A 24829-nucleotide genomic window follows, 5' to 3' on the forward strand; every position below is an offset into this window, starting at 1 on the left:
TAAATATGTTAGATAATTAAGTTGGGGATCAGTTTATCTGCAATCTGCCTATTGTATGCAGCGGCGGATCTAGTTTCAAGAAAGGGGGGGAGATTTAAAGGGGTTATGTGAATCTAAGGAATACCCCCCCCCCCACAACCTATGACGATTTCTCCTGCATTCTAAGGCAATTCAAGAATAAATTTACCAACTTCAGCATTCCATTTATTATTTTTGGCCCATTTTACTTAAGTTTCATAACATTAGTCAGCGGCTTGGGGGGGGGGGAAGTTACCACTCCCCCCCCCCCCTCTAGATCAGCTACTGGTATTCGGTAATAGTCGCAGTATTCTGAACAATTTCCACAGAATATGGATATTTTTTTAGATGACTCCTAATACAGCACTGCATGCCAAGACGGTGAATTTAGTGCCGTTGTAGCGTGAATTTACGTTTCTATGAAATTCGGACTCATTGGTAATACCGCGCATGCGTAAGTATGGTAATTAGGAAAGTGACCGGTCACGTGAGAGAGATTAACCAATAATAGGGAAAAGGGGTCCGATTTTCATAGGAGACGGATTTTCATGTGACACCAGAAATCAGACTTTATCCAACCACTTAAAATATTTGTCCACACAGAGACAGATGTGCTCAGTCAAAGATAGGGAAAATATTTGGGGGATACAAGCATGGCATATGGCATAGGGTCAGAGTATGTCATGAGAAAGATATTTGGCTAATGGGCCATCGCAGATTTGTCCTTTTACAAAATCTAGGTCGAATAATAAGCAATTTTAAACATTTTCAAAATGGCTGCCATTGCTTGTTATTCTACCTATATTTTTTCAAAGGACAAATCGGCGATGGCCCTTTAGCCAAATATCTTTCTCATGACTGTGTGCCAAATGCCATGCTTGTACCATCAAAGCCACAATCCAATCACTTATCTGCCGTACTAGAATGGCATATGAAAGTAAAGTCCTTTTGGTACCAGTTCTCTTTTTTCACCTGTTGTGAAATGTCAACAAATTCCCGTGTGAAGAGCGCGACTGCACTCGCATTGAATTTCCCTATTCATCTTGAGCTCTTTCAATTGTGATTATTGTTTTCATTTTGTAGGTCCTAGCAAATACTACCAGATTTCCCAATGTGTATTCTAGACGAGTGAACAAAACTGACAGTTGACGTGTTCTCGCATAATATAATCTTGATATATGTGACAGGTCAAAAGCTGGACGATACGACAAATATTTATTGTGCTGGAGAACGTTGCGAGTCTAATCTCACCATCTGCATCTACTCCTGCAGGAAGGATAAAATTGCTGTTGATGTGATTGTTAAAACCACAGTACAGGGTGTGCAAAAAAATGAAAACCACTTTTGACAGCTATTTTGACCTACTTGTTGAGCATATGTTTTAAAACTTCAATGTAATGGTATTAAAATATTGATTTTTAAAAAATAAGTGATGACAAAATGATTGCAAATGCATATTTTGTCTCTGACATAGAAGAGTTAGAAACTTCATGTGCTATTAAAAACCTGTTTGTCCATGGACGGCTTTATTCCATCCGCTTAACTGAGCTCCGGAGCTTGATTTGAAGACAAAAAACACAACACTAGACTTCATACACGTGGACAACAGTGATTTTGGTGACTTGTATTCAAATTAGCAAAACAACACTATTCTACCAATTTTTTAAAGATTTTTTTCACCATTTACGGTTGAAGAGCTACACATGTACTTCACTACCTTGTAAAAAAAATACAGTTCCAATAAGTTCAGTAAGTACCGGTAGGTCAAAATTCCTGTCAAAAGTGGGTTTCTTTCTTTTTGAACAACCCTGTGTTTTTTTTCCTTTCTTCCTTCGTCATTTTACAAATGTAGAGGGAAGACGTAATTTGATTTAAGGTGTACAATGTTCATGTATCTAACCTTTATTTCTTTGTCAGACTTTTGTAGTTTTGGGATACGGCTGTTGGTGGTTTTGGACAATTGCATCAAGTTTTAGCCAATAGTTAAACAGCATTCCAGTAATTTGTTTTTAAGGTTTGCAATTTGGTTTTATAACTGAATAATTTGTTGCTCAAACCAACCTCCCAATGTTATTGGTTTTCGTTACAAATGCAACAGCTCCATAAAAGATCCCTGATCATTTCAAGCCTCTTACTGTTTAAACAGTCACAGACAGTCATAAATTCCATCCGCTTTCCCTGCCACAGTCACCAACAGTCAGATCATATTTCTAACAAGCACTCTGACTAGACAAATTCAGTCAACAGACAAAAGCAGGCAACTGGTTGCACAGTTGTCTTATCAATCACCTTCAGTCAAAACATGGCTGTATCAAGTGGCATAAACAGTCACAGCCAGGCAATCCTGCTTTATGAAGGCTGGGAGCTCTTAACAAACCAGTCACTTGATTGATTTTGACTGAAAGGACAACTTGGCACAGAATGTATGTTTGCATAGGGGGTTAAAGGGAATGTACATCATTGGCTTTTGCTGTAATTTTCAGAAATGAACTATTTGAGAGGTTAGTATAATAGATCAAATATTGTTACACTGACATTTTTGAAGTTGGGTGTTCGAAAAGGTTTGAAAAACCAAGAAAAACAAAAATGTTCAAGTAGTCTGGTTCCCTGACTCCACAAAAGATAAAATGGATCAATCTATAGATGATGGAAAATTGTAAGGCAAGGGAACCAGTCTAGCTGGCCTGCACCCGTTCATGAACATGTAACCAATAGCAAACAAAATTTGGACTGAAAAAATGGTAAATTTGGAGCAGTAGTTGAAAAATAGTTAGGTTTTTCCAACGCTGGTCGGCCGACCACCGTTGGAAATGTTTACAAAAATACCATTTTCTTGAAAATGACTTCACACCAGGTGCCATAATTTTACAAGATGCTTGAGACTGTCATTTACCAACATCCTAGTAAGGTATTTTGTAAAAACTTGGTAGTTTTATTTTTCGATGTTTGCAAATGTTGTATATTCCCTTTAATATTGATGTTCGTTTATAGGGTATTAGGCATGTCAGTGTCCATAATGGTTGAAATTCTGTTTGTCTGTAATTTTTTTTTTACTGTCTTTTGGGGATTTTGTTTTGTTATGTTTTGTTTTGGTTGTATTTGTTTTTGTTTTGTTTTTGCTCTTTCTTTGTCATAGGTACATGTAACCTTAACCAAAATTAGCAAAACCTGTGGATTGTTTACATCACACATTACACCATAGACAAGACAATCCCTATATCCTTTTACATACAGTGTAGTATGTTTTCAATGCATATCCCAAATGTTCCGCAAACAATGGAAACTTATCTGCAAACATGACATCAGCCAGACCGTATCATATAACTGACAAATATTATTTAAAAACAATGTGTGTCATGTACATATAGCTGTCCCTATGTACGGTACGTGGATTACATACATTTGTACATGTGCATCTTGAGGACAGACACACAAAGGGAGAACAACAGATTCTCTATTGTCCTCAAGAGTTCATCTTTTGTTGAAAGCGGTCCTCGATCATGAGCTTGTGTGCTTAGTGTATGGGAGAGTGTAATATTATTCAGAAAAAGGGGAAAGACAACGCCTTGTCCTCGAGAGTTATGTAAAACATGACTACATGTCTTTATCTGTTTATGACCAAACCTTGTGTTCTTGCAATTGCTATCTTTGTTAGTTCAAATTATGTGCACCACAGCTAGAATACGAACCTCTTTTACTGTACGTGTTCATGTATTATTCGGACAAAGGGAAAGACAACACCTTGTCCTCGAGAGTTATGTAAAACATGACTACATGTCTTTATCTGTTTATGAACAAACCTTGAGTTGTGGCAGTTGTTTTCTATGTATGTTCAATTTAAGTGTACCACAGCTAGAATTCATGTACGAACCTCTTTTACTTTACACATTCCGGTACATTGGTTTTGATTTGTGACCTGTGACATGCAAAAAAATAATGGTGTATGGAAGCCCTTCCCCCCCCCCCCCCCTCCATTTGAAGTCTCTACCCTCTCCAAACTCTAGAGTTCTTACTGTTAAGTTCCAAGTCCGACTTCAGGTCCTTGCAGTCATGGACTCGGCACGGCAGCTCCAGGTTTCCCTTTAAGAAGTCGTCAAACTCGGTCTGTATAAAGCGAGAGTTACAAAGAAAGAACACCTCTTTTGGTCAATGTCAGCATGATACATGTAATATTGGACCTTTTATATGCACAGTGGCCATCTTGTATTACAGCGTATTTTTTGGAATAATTTTTCAAATAAACCACAAAGGGAGACGGACTTTTTGCTATTTTCCAGGTTTGCAGCACCGCTGATGTTGCTAGCATGGGTGTCTATCAGTTGGGGGGGGGGGGGGGGGGGGGGGGGGGGGGGGAGTCTCCCTTTAATTTGGGGGGGGGGAACACAAGTCCCTCCCCCCACTTTTTAAAGTGGGGGGATATCATATCGTTTGCCCCCCCCCCCCCACTTTTTTTTCGCCCCCCTCCAAAAAAATGTAGCCCACATATTATTCTACAGCTCAGAATAGCTGATTCAATAACTCCAAACTTAAAAATGATGTTTAAATTGTGATCCTTTGCTGAAAAAATGTGTTAAAGTGATCAGAAATTGCCTCAGATCGCACCACAGTGCGTCTAGAATCCAAAATTGTTCGGGCCCGCTTCGAGCCCCAAGCCATAACGGCTTCGTGTTTCCCGCTCGCATTAGTTCCGTTCAACGAAGTCCCCCCCCCCCATCCCCCCCCCCCACTTTGAACAGTGATTTACGCCCTTGGTTGCTAGAATTGTGACTTTGGACATGATCCCTGGTTACCTGGTATAAATGAGTTTATAGCCTAGACTCTAGGCCACTTAAACAAAGACATCGCCAACATGGGGAACCGCTAACATACATATACCGCTCGATAGCTCAGTTGGTAGAGCACCGGAACAACAATCCGGAAGTTACAGGTTCAAAACCCCACTAAGGTCAATTTCTTTGTTCAACTTTGAAAAATAAAGGGTTTTGTTTTTACGCTTAATTCAGTAACAATGAATGCACAAAACATCTAATTGTGCATACAAGTCCTGGTATCTTGTGTTTTTTAGTTTTGTATTGTACCCAGTGTCAACAAAAGAAGGAATTTAGTGACCCGAAATGCCCTTCGTGCATGGTTAAAAGAAAAGTGCATGTCTACGTAAACATTACTAAATACAAGGCGAGTCAAAAACCAAGTGGCCTTGACTAATGATTTTCTTCCCCTTACAAAGCAATAACATTGACACACCAACGAAGCATTAAATGAGCATTTCCCTTCCACACATTGGAAAACGGAATAACTGACATTGATCCATGCTATGAAAAGTTAATGCAATTTACTAAACTTTATAATCCCTTTTTTACAGCTTTTTATGGAATGCCATATGAAGCTACATGTACATGTATTTGGCTGAATTACACACAGAGATTACACACAGGCATTCAGATACAAATGTCATTTTCACAATTTTTGTCGCAACTAAAACATTTCTTTTACTGTCATATTTTGTGTTTTTAATATGAGGAATTTTTTTCTGAAATAATGAGGGTGGTTTTTGTCTGTTTTATGCAATTTTCATTCATTCATGAAGGCAGGAAGGTTGTTTCATTGTACTTGAACAGGGTGACGGTTCAATGTTCCGACACCCCTCTGTTCCGACAACCCCCACATAAGATTGTGTTACTCCCGGCTAGGGTTAGGGTTAGGAATGTGCAGTCGGAACATAGGGGTGTTGGAACACAGGGGTGTCGGAACATAGGGGATTCGAAACATAGAGGTGCAACCCTTGAACAGTAAATGATCATTGGTGGAAAGCTGAAGTTCGTGGTGTTTGTATTGAAATAGACATAGCTTGTAAACATTTTTATGAAAATTACGTGAAATGCTCACAGTTGCTAGTCAATACTATTTGTCACACTACACCACTGATGATTGATCACCACCCTCTGTTTGTACTGAACATGTACCCCTATATAAACCTTGTATGATGATGCCCCGCTTCATTGCATCTGATGAAGTAGTTGTTGCTACTAAAGCTACATGCAAACTTATAGTGGTACTAGGCCTTAAGAGGGATCCTGGCTTTTTGTCACACTACACCACCCTCCGATTTTACTGAACATGTACCCCTATATAAGCCTTGCTTGATGATGCCCCTCTTCATTGCATCTGATGAAGTAGTTGTTGCTACTAAAGCTACATGCAAACTTATAGTGGTACTAGGCCTTAAGAGGGATCCTGGCTTTTTGTCACACTACACCATTGATACCGGTAATTGATTGATCACCACCCTCCGTTTTTACTGAACATGTACCCCTATATAAGCCTTGCTTGATGATGCCCCTCTTCATTGCATCTGATGAAGTAGTTGTTGCTACTAAAGCTACATGCAAACTTATAGTGGTACTAGGCCTTAAGAGGGATCCTGGCTTTTTGTCACACTACACCACCCTCCGATTTTACTGAACATGTACCCCTATATAAGCCTTACTTGATGATGCCCCTCTTCATTGCATCTGATGAAGTAGTTGTTGCTATGAAAGCTACATGCAAACTTATAGTGGTACTAGGCCTTAAGAGGGATCCTGGCTTTTTGTCACACTACACCATTGATAATTGATTGATCACCACCCTCCGTTTTCACTGTACATGTACCCCTATATAAGCCTTGCATGATGATGCCCTCTCCATTGCATCTGATGAAGTGGTTGTTGCAACGAAAGCTAAATGCAAACTTATAGTGGTACTAGGCCTTAAAGGGAAAATACAACATTTGCAAACATCATAAAATAAAACTACCAAATCATTTTGAAAAACCTTGCTGGACTGTTAGTGAATGACAGTGTAAAGCATCCTGTAAAATCATGGCACCTGGTATACTGTCATTTTCAAGAAAAGTGGTATTTTTGTATCAATTTCCAACGCTGATCGGCTGACCAGCGTTGGAAAAACTGGATTTTTTTTCAAATACTGGCCCCAGTTGACCATCGCACTTGTTTGCAATCGATTACACACCTGCATATGAACGGGTACAAGCCGGCTAGACTGGTTTCCTGACCTTACAATTCCCCAATATATGTAAACTGCTGTGTTTCATCTTAAATGGAGTCAGGCGAACCAGACTACAGGAAAATGATTGTTTTTCTTGGTTTTTATAGCATTTTCGAACCCAAAACCTCAAAAAAGTCAGTGTAACTATATTTGCTATATATATTTCCAACCCCCCATTCCATCCATTTCTGAAAATTACAGCAAAAGCAAATGATGTATATTCCCTAGCTTTAAGAGGATCCTGGCTTTTTGTCACACTACACCATTGATAATTGATTGATATCACCACCCTCCCTTTTTACTGAACAAGTACCCCTATATATAAGCCTTGCATGATGATGCCCCTCTTCATTGCATCTGATGAAGTACATGTAGTTGTTGCCTTGAAAGCTAACATGTATGCAAACTTTCATTCCAGTTGACCTACCTTACTTTTATATACAGGGTGAGTAAAAAAAAAGCAGAACCCAAGCCCCAACAATTATATTTCATATTTGAAAAGATTTGTAGCACCAACAATAATTATGACTGGAAAGCCAATTTCATAAGCTACTTTTAGATGAAAAAAATTCTGAAATTGGTCAATCCGTTCAAAGAATATCACCATCTAAACACAATGACACTAAAACCTGTCTCGTCCAAAATATGCGATTTCAAGAATCGTCGCCACAATTGTCTTCAAACATCACTTGATAAAATCTCAGTTTAAACATTAATATTCAACAAAGTCCTTTTGAAGGCCCGTCTTAAAAAAAAAGAGGAGATTTTATAAACCATATTGTTTGCCTTACCAGGGTTTTTAATAAAGATACTGTGTACTACACTTGGTGACAGTTGTTGAAACAAGTGTTCTATGTCGTTTTCTTTGCTGTTCCAAACAGTCAAAACACACAATAAGTTGCTTTTATTTTTCAACGAGACAGGTTTTAGTAGGGTCAATGCGTTTCAATGGTGATATTCTTTGAATGGATTGAGCAATTTCAGTATTTGTTTTCATCTAAAAGTAGCAAATGAAATTGGTTTTCCAATCATTATTATTTTTGGTGCTACATATTTTTTAAAATATGAAATATATTTTTGGGGGGATTTGGGTTCTGCTTTTTCGACTCACCCTGTATTTGATTTTGCCTGACTAACAGGGCTGCCCACCACTTTTAGTCAATAATATGCAGTGGCGTAAATCTGTGCCGGCGAGTGGGGAGGATGGGGGATGACCTATATCCCAAAATTGCCCGGCCGTGGAAATTCTAAAAAAAAAAAAGGGGGGGGGGGGCTGACACCACATTCAGGATATAGATGTATTTTAATATACTCGAGCTTACATCAAAAAGGCGTATTTTAAAAGCTTTTGTTGTTTGTTTCTCCACTTTTCAGTGATACTGCATACATTTTGGTTGTTTGGGATTGAAAAATTACCTCAAAAATTATTTTTTGTTTTCTCATCACGAAAAAGTGGGGGGATGATTCAATAGCCCATCCCCCCCCCCCCCCCCCCCCCCCGTCAAACAGTGGGGGGGATATATATACCCCCATTCCCTCCCCCCCCCCCCCCCCCCCCCCCCCCCGGGATTTACGCCCCTGATAATATGTACTTTATCCCTATGTTATTTTTATTCAATGGAACGAATCTCATATTTTTACAAATATTTTTTTCTCATTAGGGCACTTCCTTTTGACTCACCTTGTACATAAACATGTACCATCACCAGGTGCTTTGACAAAAGAGATTCAAAAGGGACTTTTATTCAACAAAAAAAAAGGAACTTGGGGCAAAATCGTTAGGATGTCTAGACAATTAATAGCCAGCCAACAACCGCGATGAACGCGAATTTACATGTACCGATAAACTAGCTACCAGTACGTGTACATGTCCGCCCCTGACTATGGCCACTGTAGCATGACAAATCCTAGCCAATAAAAGGTTCTTTGAAAACACGAAAGCAAGCACAGAAGAAGCGGCCCCAGGATTTGAAGCAGCAAAGCAAAGCCCTCATCAAAGTATGACTGATGACGTTTCTGCATCAGTTCCCACTCAACAAACAACACCTGGACAACAAGGGCCAAGTACCCAGTAAGTTCGAGCGTGTTCCTAGCTCCATGGTTCGAGCAAGGACCAGTGGTTATGTTAACAGGTGGTTGGTTTGTGACGTACCTAGGGCAAAAAAAAATAGTTCTGCTTCTGGTTTCCCAACCTTTCCCATTCTGATAGCCCCTACCTTAATTTTTTTTTGGGGGGGGGGAGGAAATGAGAAAAGAAACACCCAAAACCATGAATTACTACCTTTTGCGCTTGACTGCATGCAGACACCTCCATATGATCATACACAAAAAAAATTCCCCGAAAATTCCCTATCTACCGGTACCGTACCTACCCAATAATGCCATGTAATCGGAAGCGAAACTTTTTTGGGTTTGGCCTAGCGCATGTGCACTGAAGTTGAAGTGTTAACGACTCTAGTCGAACTATTTTCATGTCAATGACCGTCAGAAAATGGCGGTCGCACAATTATTCGACTCTTGTTGTTTCTCTTTATTTCACAAAACTAGTTATTGTGTATTGTTTTGCACACCTCACATAATCGCCAATATTATTGTACAATGGTGACAAAAGTGACATATTCGCAAACTAACATGGAAAAACTGTGCAATGAAAATGACCTTTAGCGATCACAGTTTCATTTTCCATCCATTTTTGTTGATAGTTGGTCCCCTCTGCAGTATGCTATGGAAATTGCTATGGATAACCAGCTATACATCGCTGCGCGACCAGCCTTGGTAGGCTGGTTCCAAATAGTCGACTAGCATAGTCAACCATCGTCGACCAGACAGAGTTCGAGCTAACTTTAATCAAACTATGGTTAACCACTGGTCAACAATACCGGTAGTTCTTGTGAGTTCTTGCCCAAGATTGCTAAACTCTATGGGCTGTGTGCACAACTACCCCCTCACTGGCAAGAAAGGGAGAGTTGGCGAGATCAATTGGAGTAACATTCAAATGCACCGCCGACAACGCCCAACGCTCACTCGAAGACGCTATATGGCTTTGTGCACATTCAGAACAAATTAAGTCGTGCGTATGTATTTCACGCTATACGCGTTCGAACCAGTACGCACACGCAGTGTGTCCCGTCCACGGGGTTTCCAAAAGTGGTAATACCGGTACAGCGCCCTCTTTTGTAGGCGCACGAAGCCCATTATTACATGAAGGTGCATTCATGGTCATGAATGGAGGACACTTAAAATTTAAAAAGGCAAAAATATTGGTAATTTCTTTATTCTGTTTTATTTGTGTCAACAATCCTTGCATACATCAAGGAAACATCGCTTTTGCTATGGGCCTTATTCACGAGTCGGCCATACTGAATTGAAAGTGAGGTAAGATCTTAATTTTTGGAACTTGCGAAGAGAAATGAAAGCAAGTCAATTCCTAGTTAATTCCAGTCTGCTTCAATGAATAATTTTAAATTTGTAATTAAAAATTCTGGAATGTTTAAAGCCAGATTGAAAAAAAAAAACCCCAGTAAATTAAGGCTGCATTGTGCCTGCAAAAATAGTCTGGCGTCATCCCATTGAACAGTTAACACTTAATGAAATACATTCAGGGAACGCGACAAAAATGGTCAACTCATGAATAAGGCCCATAAAATTTAATAATTCTGTATAACAGATACTGCATGCTTGATCTGGAAAAACAACACGGTCTCCCTCGCAACTTAAGTGCAGTGATTTAGTTAAAGATATAGTCCATCATTTGTAATTTGTGCATTTTGTCCGTTTGAAGCAACAAAAGTGCTCAAAATCTAAAGAAGGGTACTGAACAACTAACCTGATGAAGCTTCAGCTCAGCTTCAGCTGTATATTCCGAGAAAAACAGCATTCTAAGATCTCAATTTCAAATCAAAATTTGCTGAATCATGTTTTGATTTGGGCCTGAATACAGCGTCCCAGACTCGTTTTCACTGGCCAATTGCAGCTACGCGTTGTCGTGCACTGATCCGACGAATTATAGCAACCGCGCGTGCATCGTGCCAATGCGTGCACGCGCTTCGCCGAATAACAAAACGAACTACTAATTTAAATTTCCTACGGTGCGTCTTAAGAAGCACCGTTGCAAAGGCCCTCTTTTGTTGATTACTTCAAAATGACAGCTTGCCAGAAAGAATAATTTCACAGGGAGTTTAGTCCCCTTACTATCTTTCAACCAAGTATATTTTTCAACAATAATTACGCCAGTTACTTTTCGGATAGCTGCAAATAATTGACTATAGCTTTAACTAAGTAGAAGATCGTTTAATGCTGATCAGGACAATTAAACTACTGAATAGGCCTACTGTGTACAGACGACAGATCTTGCTTTCTCTTTGTATGAGGGCGACACGCCTTATTGGGGTGACAATTTGGCGTCGCCCTTTTGTCAAAACTACCCTTAGGAGAGGGAATTTTACTGTTGCAAACCATCTAGATCAATTCCTCGTGGCCTGAAACATCAGAATACCGAAATTCGTGGAGGCAGGGTAAGGTAAACATGGGTTAGGCGACATTTTAGGTCCGTGCACAAGTCTATGAGAAAGTCGCCCTATTATAGCATTCGGTAGAATTATAATACGTGTAAAGGTACCATTAAGGAGACACGTTATCGTGATTTCTTCGCACGATGGGAGACATCAGTCATTAGGGAGACATTTAAATGCCTCCTTATTAATGTCACCCCCCCCCCCCCCCCCCCTTTGTGGCAAAATTTTATTGTCGCAATTAGGTTATATTTATTGCTCGTGGTCTAATTAGTAAGCATACGGAAATGCGTGGAAAAAAGGACAAGGGAATATTGGGTTAGGCACATTTAAATTTTGTGCACAAGTCTATGGGAAAGTCTCCCTGATGACCCATTTCCCATTATCATTATTTTCAGGACGTGCTTGTCAGCTCCACACTCAAAAACATTCATGCAGAAAGCATCCCCTCTTCTTTCCCTATCAAAGAAAATCAACCTTAAACTAGCTGGTCAACAATTTCAAGGGTTGCTCACATGGGATAACCTTTCAAAGGTCCAGCTTGACGTGAATGCCTGAGCTGATCAAATAGTCTTGCGATGTGCAATTTGCAACATCAGTTGTTGTTTGGCATGCCGCATTAGGCACGTTTGAGCTCACGATAGGTCACCCCGTGGCAAAAAAAAAATAACCTCCATTACGAGAACTGTGTAGGATTAGACCATTATGTTCAAGTAGATTTTTATTTAAAGGCTTTTTTTTTTGTTAATCCTGTCTTGTTTTTGTTTTTTTGTTATCAGCTTGTTATCAGGGACTGAGTGAGTAGACTCCAGCAGGCAGATAGCAAGTATAAATAGCTACACTTGGCCTGAGGAGTTTTTCTTTTTTTTTATTTATTTTTATTACTTTTTCCTGCCAGCTCAAACAGATGCATGCCCGTATCAACGTTTGTGTTTCAATACACACAGGTCTTTCCATGAAGTGGAGATGTATTCAATCTTTCGTTCCCTACTTGTGCACATGTCCAGAGGGTACCATGTAACAGATCAAGAGTAACATCGTGACACATTTTAGATAACTACATATGTACATGTACATGTTTAAAGGGAATATACATCATTTGCTTTTGCTGTAATTTTCAGAAATGGATGGAATTGGGGGGTTGGAAATATATAGCAAATATAGTTACACTGACTTTTTTGAGGTTTTGGGTTCGAAAAGGCTATAAAAACCAAGAAAAACAATCATTTTCCTGTAGTCTGGTTCCCTGACTCCATTTAAGAAGAAACAGAGCAGTTTACATATATTGGGGAATTGTAAGGTCAGGGAACCAGTCTAGCTGGCTTGTACCCGTTCATAGGTGTGTAATCGATTGCAAACAAGTGCGATGGTCAACTGGGGCCAGTATTTGAAAAAAAGCCAGTTTTTTCCAACGCTGATCGGCCGATCAGCGTTGGAAATTGATACAAAAATACCACTTTTCTTGAAAATGACAGTATACCAGGTGCCATGATTTTACAGGATGCTTTACACTGTCATTCACTAACAGTCCAGCAAGGTTTTTCAAAATGATTTGGTAGTATTATTTTTTGATGTTTGCAAATGTTGTATTTTCCCTTTAAGGAGGTCACTCTGTGTACAACAAAAATTGTTATTACAAATGTTGGCAGTGACTTCTTTAATTTTTTTTGCTTCTTTTTCCATATGTTTAATAGAGCACTCAAAGCAAGAAAAACAAATAGGATTAACAGCCTGGGGGGGGGGGGGGGGGGCATCCGACAAAAATATAGGGGGACAAAAAATAAAACTGCAATATTGAAATTTGAAGGTGAGGTGTACCGGTAAGCGCTTTTTAGAAAAAAAGACGGCAAACATATAAAATGTTCACACAAAAGAAGACACTGCTTCGTCTCACCTGTTTTGTGGGGTAGTTGGCTGCGCTGCCTGCCCCTCTCGCGAGGGAAGACGGCTTTGCCGCCCCACTTGGTGCAAGGCACCAGGGGCCGATTTCACGAATCTCGTCTTATCTTGCGACTCATCTTAGAACTCAAGATGAGTCCCCGCTCTAAGATCGATCTTAGCTAAGATGCGTCCTAAGACCGATTTCACTTAACCCATCTTACAAGCAAAACGCATCAATGACAATTTGATGGCTGTTTCACGTTTGGTTTTACCGCTTGACCAAAAAGTCATTGAAAAGAACCGCGCGAAAACCAATTTCCCTAGAACACGAACTTTTGCCAGAAAAAATTACTCAACTCAATATATTTCACAGCCAAGTTGCGATAGGGCAATTCCTGCTCCCCGTTTCATCACTCTATTTTAAAAAAAGTCGACTAAGTGTTGGCGTAGGCTATCATTAAATTTTGTTAATAAGCTATTTCTACATCGGTTTTCTTCCTCAAAACTGTTACTCTAAGACGACACTCGTCTTTAAAGGCATTGATCTCCATACGATATACAAATTAACGTACGCATTAATGAGATAAGACGACCCTCAGACCGATCTTGAGTTATTAAGATGAGTTCAACCGCATAGCTAAGGAAGTGAGGACGTCACGGTGTTGAATGCATCCTAGGGTTGGTGAAATCGATCCTAGGATAAGTCATGAGTTAAGACAAGTTACCCTTCCTAAGACGCGTCTTAGCGTTTCGTGAAATCAGCCCCTGGCTTGCGGCACATGTACAGGAATGGCATTTGGGACAAAAGAATCTTACATAATTCTTGGCGGTCTCTGAGTGGGCCTTGACGACGTTCTCAATCAGCTGCGTGGTCTCTGGGTCCGCCTCTATTAATGGTGTGGACTGGTCCGCGTCGTGCTCCTGCAATGCCTCGATTGTGAAAGGCTGGATGTCGGCAAATTCCGTCTCTTTCTGCTTGTTAGGAATTCTCCCTATCCGCACCGCTGCCCCAAAAGAAAAAACAAGAAAGGTGAACCACTTTTATAAAGATGCATTCATCATGCTATTTTTCCAGTTTTATCCTGAAAAACACGGTAGATTCCTTGTCCCACCAAAAAATCTAACAGTCCAATTGGGCACGTTTTCAGAAAAGTGGGGGTAGTATTTAAAATCGTATCTAATGTATTGCTGAGTAGAATAATTGGTCTCCCAAATGCTTTTTGGTTGGTTTCATTGGGATGTTTTGTTCAAACGATACAACAATCACAATACGGGACTTAAAAAAACCCACTTTGGCCACTTTTATTATTTATCAAGTTTTACAGATCAAAGCCGGTAGAATAAGTCACACGTTACTCTTAAATCTGTTGAGTGTTTCCCTAAACCTGCGCTTTCTCACTTTCAAGGAAAGTGGCCCAAGACGATTTTCAACCCTGGAGTTCGATGAAGTATACATGTAGAATGCATCGATTTGAATGAAATAAAGTTTGTATGGTAGATTGGTTATCTGACTTGAAGAGGTAATTTGAAAATATTCCAAAGCTCACATGCAATATACAAATGTACCTTTATCAAGTGGTTTTCGACTGTAAGGTTTTTGTGTAACAACGTGTACATGTAGGTTTATAAATTGCTTTTTTTTTTGCAATACAAAAGGTATTCAATTTTGAATGAGACTTTGACAGAAGAAAAATCGGCCCATGTTTAGTAATTTTGAATTATTAAATGCATGTACAAATGTACTTGACAATTTCAAATTATTGGCTACCAGACAATAATTCCATTCTTGCGGAGTATCGGCTGGTCCCCACCCCATATCCGTAACGTACAGACCAGGAGCCAGCCTGCTCGCAAAGTGGATCTGTGCCCAAAACATTTTATTTATTTTTTTCAGAGGGTTGCAGACATCCACAAAAGTAAAAAGAAGGCTTTTTGGTTGGAATAAAATATCCAAATTGAAATGTATTCATTAAGAAATTGGATTTGTTGAACATGTTGAATGAAGCGCAACTTTAACCCCCAAAAATATATAAACTTTAACCAATGAGAGTATTGTAACCACATTAGTTCCTGGGAACAGACGGCAGAATTAACACGGAGCAATAAGTGAACAGCTTCAATTCAGTCTGACAATTAAAGATTGTAAAATTATCATTTTAACAATTACAGAGAGTTGTAAACTTATGTCAATAACCAATAAAAATACTCATTTCAGTTTTTCCCACCCAAACAAAAACAATTTAAAGGAAGTTCTTCCCTTATTAGGTTTTCATAAAACACTGGAAAGAGTAAATTTATTCCGTACTTAATTTTGACAATATGTAGACCATGTTGCATTTGTTTGCAAATTGGATATTAATGTTGTCACGTCAAGCAAACTTTCAGCAAACTATTCTCTTTGTTATTGGTGTCAAAGTGGTGACATACATTAAACTGTTTAACTGTCCTGCTTTTTAAGCAGTCACAGACAGTCAAAATGCACTTCTGCTTCCCCTGCTTCACAGCAAGCACTGTGTCTAGTCGAACTGGGTCAACAGACAAAGCAAGCAAGTTGTGGTCACAGCTGTTTTATCACTCACCCGGAGTCAAAGCATAGCTGTATCAAGTTACTTAAGCAGTCCCAGGCAGTCAATCCTGCTTTATGTAGGCTGGGAATTCTTACGGGTTAAAAACAGTCACTTGATTGATTTTGACTGCAAGGAAAACTTGGCACAGAATGTCAGTTGCAAAGATGGGTTCATGTGGGCTTTTAAAATACATGTAACACACAAAAGATACTGACATGTGGGGTGCTGTGGTCCAATGGTTACGGTGTTCAACTCGTGTGCTGTGGTACATGGGTTCGAGTCCTGACCGTGGGAACATGGTGCTTGCACCCCTGAGCAAGGCACTTTACCATTATTGCTTCGTCCTTCGGATGGGACGTAAAGCCGTAGGTCCCGTGTGTTGTGTAATGCACGTTAAAGAACCCAGTAACACTTATCGGTTAGAGAAGGGGTTTGCCCCTGTGTTTCTGGCAGTGGCTGCAATATGCACCGCAGCACCTTGTCAACCCTTATAAGGTGCTGTACATAATGGGTCTCATATTTCTCATATACTTTATTTACCTTTCTTTAATAATAGACATAATTTCCAGCGCCTTGAGTACCTAATTGTTGGTATACGTGCGCTATATAAGACTCCTAATATTAATTAACGCCTGTTAATATTATTATTGTTTGGGTTGCTCGTCGGTTTGACGTCACAGGATACATGGTCTCTTTGTAACATTATACATGTATGTATACAAAAAAATATGAATTGGGTGAAAGTGATGACTGTTTTGAATGTTTTGCATTTCACAAGGTACGCACAATGTACATGTATGTACCAGTACATGTACATTGCAGAGTAACTTTATTATCAATCAAGCATGCAACTGGGGATTTATTTTAAAAAAAAAAAAGAAGAAGAGGAGTTAAGTCAGAACCACACAAGACTTACATGTATTGTACATTTCTTTCTTTTTTCAATTTGTAATGGCATTCATGAGAAGTTAAAAAACTGAGAAAATCTGCAGATCCGAGGAAAAGTGGCATGCCTGATCAATAAGTCAAAAGTTGGTGGCCAAATGTTACTCATGATTTTCTTTGGTTGGGTAAAATGCAAAAATATCATCTGTGTTTTGTTCCATCTGGAAGAACCCTGATATACCGGTATTAATATCTGGAATAAAATTGGTAAAACCCAGTGCATGGGAACCCACCCGAGCGAGGCAGTCTGACAAATGTAAAATGTACATGTAACTCAACAAGCTCCAGCCTTCCCTTCCCTTTAATACACAGAGTACACACACAAATCAAATTAATCCCATGAAAAATGACTTGTTAAATGATTGGACTTTCCTGCTGAACTGTGCATAAGTTGATACAGCGGGGTCTACCCGATGTTCCCCAATACCTATGTTCCCCAATACCGAAGTTCCCCGAAATCCTTAGGATTAGGGTTAGGGTTAGGGTTAGGGTTAGGGTAAGGGCTAAGGTTAGGGTTATAGGGTAAGGATTTCGGGGAACATCGGTATTGGGGAACATCAGTATTGGGGAACATAGGTATGCACCCGATACAGCAATGCGTGTACACAATTGAATGTGAATGAGTTTGTTTCTGCATTCAATAGGGGACGTTGAACAATAGAGGACAATAGGGTCCCCAGTTCCGGAGAGGTCCCCAATTTGGATTCGTGTACAAAACATAGGGGAGGTCTTCCTAAAAAGTTAGTGTATAAACAAAAGAGGGGCAATAGGGGGTCCCCGATTGCAGGCAAATACACACTTGGGTGTGTACATGTATGACTTTTTTTCTGCATTCAATAGGGGACGTTGAACAGGGCCGTATCATGAGTCCGATGCCTCATACCGGTAGGTCAATTTCGGACTTATGAGGTGTCGGACTTATGAGGCATACATGTAAATTCCACCTCGTTCCCGGTAGGTCTGACAATGGACAAAGGCTGTTTCGGACTTATGAGGCGTCGGAGCTACAAGGCATCATACTGATGCGGCATCGGACCTACATGTATGAGGCGGAATAAATATATTTCATTCCTCGTAAGTCCGTGGCCTCATAAGTCTGACGCCTCACAGGTCCGAAGTTTCAGACTTTATGAGGCGTGGGACCTATGAGGCGTCGGACTTATGACCCCCGTAGAACAATAGAGGACAACAGAGTCCCCAATTTGGCAATGTGTACAAAACATACCGGTATGGGAGGTCTTCCTAAGTACAAACAAAGAGGGACAATAGGGCATGCTGTCGTTTTGAAGAAAAACAACAAAAGAAGGTCACTTCCAAAGATGTGCCAAGTGACACATATTTTTGGAAATTTCTGTGAATTTATCAGAAAATATCAGAACAAAAACAAACGCTCTTTTGTGACTATTCGAAATAATCCCCTCCCCTAAAAAGAACACCAAAAACAAAAACAACTGGGCCCAATTTCATGGCGCTGCATGCTTAACAGTTAGCAGAAAAGTTGTGCTTACAACATATCCGTACTATAGCAGGAAATTGTGCTGCTGAAATTTCAGCACTACCGTATTTCATGGCATGGAAGTGCTAACGATTGCACGCGCATGGAGATGTCTATTTTGACGTCACTGATTGAAGCAACTTTTTCCTCAGGCTTAAGTGTGCTTTCACTGTGCTTAATGATAGTCTCTTTAACAGACAAAGGCACAGTTAGCATTAAATCAGCTGTTAAGCAGAGCTATGAAATTGGGCCTGGGTGGAAACTCTGAACCTCACAAACTCACAAAAGAGATTTCTTGTCACACGGTGCACCCACAAACTTTCTCTAAATGACATGTAAGCCTTCAAAATTCAAATGTAATCTATTGTTGCCCCAAAATTGTCCCTCTTTGCCCTATAATTCAATGTGTGCGATTCACGGTGTATAGTGCTCCACCAATAGTTAGGCCACGGAGAGTCATTTTTCAACTTTACAGTCAACAAAACATGGCCCATTTTAACGAGTGTCAGTCATTTGTCAGTACAACTTGAGCTAATTTGTTACACACTGGGGCATAGCATTCTACCCCCTTACAAAAAAACACCATATTGATAAAAAGAAAAGGAAAAGGGCAAACATGTACTCGACTCACACGCTTACGAAACTGCTGACTGTAAAAACTAACAATTTCAAATGTCCCGCGCCGCGAATTTGTCAACCATCTCCCACAATGCACTGGGAAAAAAACTAACTCTCCGTGGCAAACTCTTGGTGGTGCACTGCATTGTGAATTGCCCAAGTTGCTTCAGTTATTTTCAGAGAGCACCATTTTCCATAATTTACCATCTTTGGACATGCCCAGTTCCGTGCATTTGGTGTACCGGCATGCCGGGCACCGGTTCCGCTGGTTCCGGCTCACCTCACACTTCCCACCGCGGACGCAGACGTATTCCTTCTGCCTCCGTAGGCAGCGGCGGAAAAACCCCTGCAGAAACAGAAACAAAGAAACGAAACATCGTTTGAGACTATAAGTTCAAACAATGACTCCACAATAAGACAACGAGGAATTCAGATCTAAAACTGCATGTTTTTAACATAACCTACATGGACAATGTAGTCACTGTTTTTGAGGAAGTGACTACAATATTGTATATTTACCAGCAAACCACGTTGGGATAAAACCCCGTAAAATATATATTCTCTACAACATTTGAAAATACATATGTAATTCATGTCATTGTCCAGTTGTTGTCTTAAAAGCATTTGTTATTGACAAGATACATGTATATTCATTAAAACCTGAGACAGTTTACCCATTCCTTTTGGTCGAGAGCCCATTACGTGGTTTAAACAGCGGTTGGCAAAAACACTGCTTAGTGTTTACATGTACATGTTAATATCAATGTTTAACCCTAACTTTCACAAATCCTCCAAAATCCTCTGTACATAGGTAAATGGAGGATTTTGAAGGATTGAGGCCGCATGGCAAAAATGTGTCGTTGATTTTGGAGGATGTATTGTGTCAAGGTCTAAGGCTGTACCGTACACATACATGTACCTTGTGTTGTTTATGCTTGGCCATGCTTAAATTTAGGCCTATATTTTACTTGAAATCATTTGCACTGCTTCTGGATAGCATCCGCACTGCCACAACATACCGTATAACAGTGATTGTCAGAAGATTTTGCAAGATTGAGGCAGTGGTCGCCCCTTCAATGAACTACTTCAAGAAAAAACAGATGATTTTGAAGGATTGAGGATGCATCCTAGCAAAAAAGCCTAGGGTATACCGGTACATGAACTGGTTTAAAAAGGCCAACGGACTGGCTTTTGATTGAAAAGGTATCGAATGGGGATAGGAGCAGTTGTAATATGTGATGTCTAAAACTGGTAAGGGGCCTGGTCACTGTACCGGTACAGGGTGTCCCCCAAAAAGTTGTGCAATCAGATATCCTTCAATTTCTCAAAAACTCCTTAACGTGAGTATTTCATCTTGATGGAGCATATTGATTATACTCTGTGCATGGGCGTCGCGAGGGGGGGGGGGCAAGGGGGGCGCTCCCCCCCCCCCCCCCGGAAAAGCCACAAAAAAAGGGAAAAAAAAGAAGAAAAAAAAAAAGAGAAAAAAAGAAAAGAAAAAGAGGCGCAAAGTCATAGTGGTGTAAATTTAATGGGTTGGGAGGGGGGGGGGCGAAATATCCCTGCCCCCTCTAAAACTGATGATTCGAGAAAGTGTTGAGAAATAGGCCCTACAAGATTTTTTTGGGTAAAAAATATGTTTTGCCCCCCTCTAGAAAAAAATCCTGGCGACGCCCATGACTCAGCTGTGTATCAGTAAAAATACCATGGAAATCCGTTCGTGCAATCCAGAGATCTAACAGATTATAAAAGGCTTTGCTGGGTTTTTCACCCATTCCAATGGGATGGGATTTACACAGTTACGATACATCAGAGTGAAAAGGTTCATGACAATCTGATGCACTATCACTAACTGTGTACTGGTAAATCCCATTGGATTGGGTGAAAAACCCATAGCCTTAAATTTTACAATGTGTTAGACACGAACGGATTTCCATGGCATTTTCACTGATTATACACAAGACTACCGGTATAATTAATATTCTCCATGACGATGAAATACTCATGTTAAGTAGATTTTGAGAAATTAAAGGATAGATGTACACGTAGCTGCCTGCACAACTTTTTTTTAGGACACCCTGTTTTATCCCCTTTTAGTTTTGTCACTGAACATTAAGAAAATTTGCCACTTTGCGTGATTACCGTAATTTTGCGTCAAAATTTGCAGTTCTGCAGATTATGCAGAGGACATCATAAAATATCCCAAAATACTAGTTTTGCATGTTTTGGACGGATTCATCACTTGATGTCCTTTGAAGAGGATTCAAGAAGGTTCGAACTTGAAGAATAAAAATCCGCCATATAAGGAGTTCTGGGGGTAACAGTGGTTAATGGTGCCCAATATCTAGAGCATTTTTTGCATTTTTTTTTTCATTCATTGTTGGAGTTCGTCTTCAAAGGGCAATCATTTACTCTGTTTTTCTCATTCTTTTCTTTCTAAGTGGCAGTTATGCAGACAATTCATTCTGTGGGACGTTTATTTCATTTTTTTTATAATAATTTTTTTTCGGTGACAGGTGCGTTAAACATCCGTGGGAAATAAAGTTGACGTGTATTTCATTCTCAAACATGCGTATAGCATGCATACATACATCATTGTTCCAGCGCCAAGAGACGTTCTGGGCCACTGAATTAAAGCCATTCGTGCCAAAGTGTCTAAAGACCATTTTCTAATATTTTTAGAAATTATACTTTTGGATTCTTTCCCTACGTGTTCAACTCTCAAAGGGTCATAACACCCACGGCAATTTACAGGCAAATTGTTCAGGCTGATCTCCAAGGGGAAAAAATATGATTTTCCTATCAATATAACATGTGTACCGGTAGCTGTTCACTTTTGAATGAGACATCAAACGAACAAAAATCCACTGACGTTTATTGAATTATTTTTTTCACAACATTTGAATTATTGGCTGCCAGTGCCAGACAATAATTCGGCCTCGCATGGTGGGTTCATTTGTGTGCAAAATGAAAGCCCCTTTCCATAGGGTTGCAGATGCCCAAAATTGGAATAAAGTACTTTTCAGAGGGTTGCAGATGCCCAAAATTGGAATAAAGTAGTTTTCTTTTTAACTCAAAACATACAAATTAAAAGTCTGCCGGCGAGAAAAAAAATCCTTTTCTTTTTCTTGAAGAGCACGTGGTACATGTAAGCAACTCACTATCAGTTCGGCCATTTTGGATTAAATAATTCATTGTTTAAAAACAATTTATAGAAAATTCATGTACATGTAGATGTACGTTAAAGAAATAAAAAACATTTGCAAACATCGACAAATAAAACTACCAAGTTTTTACGAAATACAGTACCTCACTAGGATGTTGGTTAATGACAGTGACAAGCATCCTGTAAAATTATGGCACCTGGTGTCGAGTCATTTTCAAGAAAATGGTATTTTTGTATAAATTTCCAACGGTGGTCGGCCGACCACCGTTGGAAAAACCTAACTATTTTTCAACTACTGCTCCAAATTTACCATTTTGTTCAGTCAAATTTGTGTATGCTATTGGTTACATGTTCATGAACGGGTGCAGGCTAGCTAGACTGGTTCCCTGACCTAACAATTTTCCGGCATCTATAAATTGATCCATTTCATCTTTAGTGGAGTCATGGAACCAGACTACTTGAACGTTTTTGTTTTTCTTGGCTTTTCCAGCATTTTCGAACACAAAACTTCAAACATGTCAGTGTAACAATATTTGATCTATTATACCAACCCCTCAAATAGTTCATTTTTAAAAATAACAGCAAAAGCCAATGATGTACAGTACACGTACATTCCCTTTAATATGAATGTCAAGTTTATCTAACGAGGAATCTATAAAAACTTGCAAATGAAATTTGTATGCGTGTGTAACATGCACCATGTGTACAACATATGGTGAGAAAATTGTACTTGTCTGCACATGTAATTTTAATCTAATCCGCCATAATTAAAGAACCATTTTAGACGGATGTTGCCTTAATTATGTTGTCATATTTTTGTCCATTTTTATACTGTTTTTATTCTTTATCCTTTAAACCAGTTTAAGGCTCCTGTTTTTTTATCCTGTCTTTTTTAAAAGGTTTTTAGCACTAGTAATGTTTTTAACTCATTGCTTGTTTTGGCCGTTGTCTTGTGTTATTGTGTGCTGTCACACAAGTGTTGTGTTGTCTTCTGTTGTCTCGTCGTGTTTTGTCTTGTCTTGTTACATGTATGTCTTACAGTGTGTTGTCTGGTCATGTTTTGCATTTTGTTGTCGTGCATTGTCTTGTCTTGTCGTGCGTTGATACTTGTCTTCTCTTGTCTTGTTTGGTTTTTCTGTATGCTGTCGTGTGCCGTTGTGTCCTGTCTTGTCTTGCCTTGTGTGGTATTCCGTTTTGTAGTTTTGTCTTGTAGGCTACTGCTTCCTTTTGTTTTGTCGTGTCTTTATTTATAAAGTTTTATATAATGTGCAATGTTTAATTTGAATTTTCATGTCTGTCATGCATTGTCTTGTCTCGTGTTGTCTTGTCTATCTTGAGTTGTTACTATGTATGCTGTCATGTGCTGTCATGTCCTGTCTTAATTGTCTTGCCTTGTTTGTATTCTGTTTTGTTGTTTTGTCTTCTACTGCTCCCTTTGGTTTAGTCTTGTCTTTATTTATAAAGTTTTATATAATGTGCAATGTTTAATTTGAATTTGAATTTTCACATCCATCGAGCATTGTCTTGTCTTGTCTTGTCCTGCGTTAATACTTGTCTTCTCTTGTCCTGCGTTGTTACTTCTTCTCTTCCCGTTTGGTTTTTCCGTATGCTGTCGTGCATGTGCTGTCATGTCCTGCCTTGTTTGTATTCTGTTTTGTTGTTTTGTCTTCTACTGCTCCCTTTGTCCTGTCTTGTCCTTTATGTCCTGTCTTAATTGTCTTGCCTTGTGTGGTATATTCCGTTTTGTTGTTTTTTGTACTGCTTCCTTTTGTTTTGTCTTGTCTTTATGTACAAAGTGTTATATAATGTGCAATGTTCAATTTGAATTTGAATTTTCACATCTGGATGTGGGATGTCCTCGACCGTAGTGATTTTTATTACTTTTGTTTTCCCAATACCCATCCTGATTGTGATGTATATTTTTGTATGGCATGAATAAATAATAATAATATGTACGTATCATACAAGTACCTGTACATGTACATGTAAAATTGTACACACATATACATGTACAGCATACACATCGCTATCCAATTTCATTTACAGATTGTGTGTATATGCATGCACATCATATACATGATGGTGCAATGCATAGAGGTGGTTGCACTTTGTTGAAAGTTCAAATGACATCATTTTTTCAAGGCCGCAGAGTCATGCAGCTGTGGGTATTGGTTACAAATTGTCTTGAATACTGTAATTCATTGACCATAGATCGGCCAGGTGTCCAGCCTACTGCTTACACTGCCTTAAAGGGAATGTACAACATTTGCTTTTGCTGCAATTTTCAGAAATAAATGGATTTGGAGGATAATATGTTATAGCAAATATTGTTAAAATGACTTGTTTCACGTTTTGGGCTTGTAGATGTTGGAAAAACCAAGAAAACCATTCATGTTCTTGTAGTCGGGTTCCCTGACCCCACTTAAGATGAAACGGAGAATTTATAGACTTTGGGGAATCGTAAGATCAGAGAGTCAGTCTAGTAAGCTTGCACCCCTTCACAGTTGTGTAATCAATTGCAAAGAAAACACGGAATAACTAATACCATTTTTCTTGAAAATGTCAGCACACCAGGAGCCAC

General features: G+C 39.4%; 1 protein-coding gene across 2 annotated transcripts in view; it reads right to left on the bottom strand.

Moving 5' to 3' along the window:
- The window catches only part of LOC119727405 (nuclear receptor subfamily 1 group D member 2-like), a 72862-nt gene that overhangs the window by 9435 nt on the left and 38598 nt on the right, over positions 1 to 24829 (bottom strand). For both annotated transcript variants that reach the window (XM_038199280.1, XM_038199274.1), the window contains exons 4-6: positions 19287 to 19428; positions 14274 to 14461; positions 4032 to 4122 (exon numbers count right to left, since the gene is read on the bottom strand). In XM_038199280.1, the coding sequence (XP_038055208.1) occupies positions 4032 to 4122; positions 14274 to 14461; positions 19287 to 19428 (421 nt within the window). The remainder of the gene's footprint in view (positions 1 to 4031; positions 4123 to 14273; positions 14462 to 19286; positions 19429 to 24829) is intronic.

This window comes from Patiria miniata, unplaced genomic scaffold, assembly GCF_015706575.1.
Source record: "Patiria miniata isolate m_02_andy unplaced genomic scaffold, ASM1570657v1 HiC_scaffold_1, whole genome shotgun sequence".
Taxonomy (NCBI): domain Eukaryota; kingdom Metazoa; phylum Echinodermata; class Asteroidea; order Valvatida; family Asterinidae; genus Patiria; species Patiria miniata.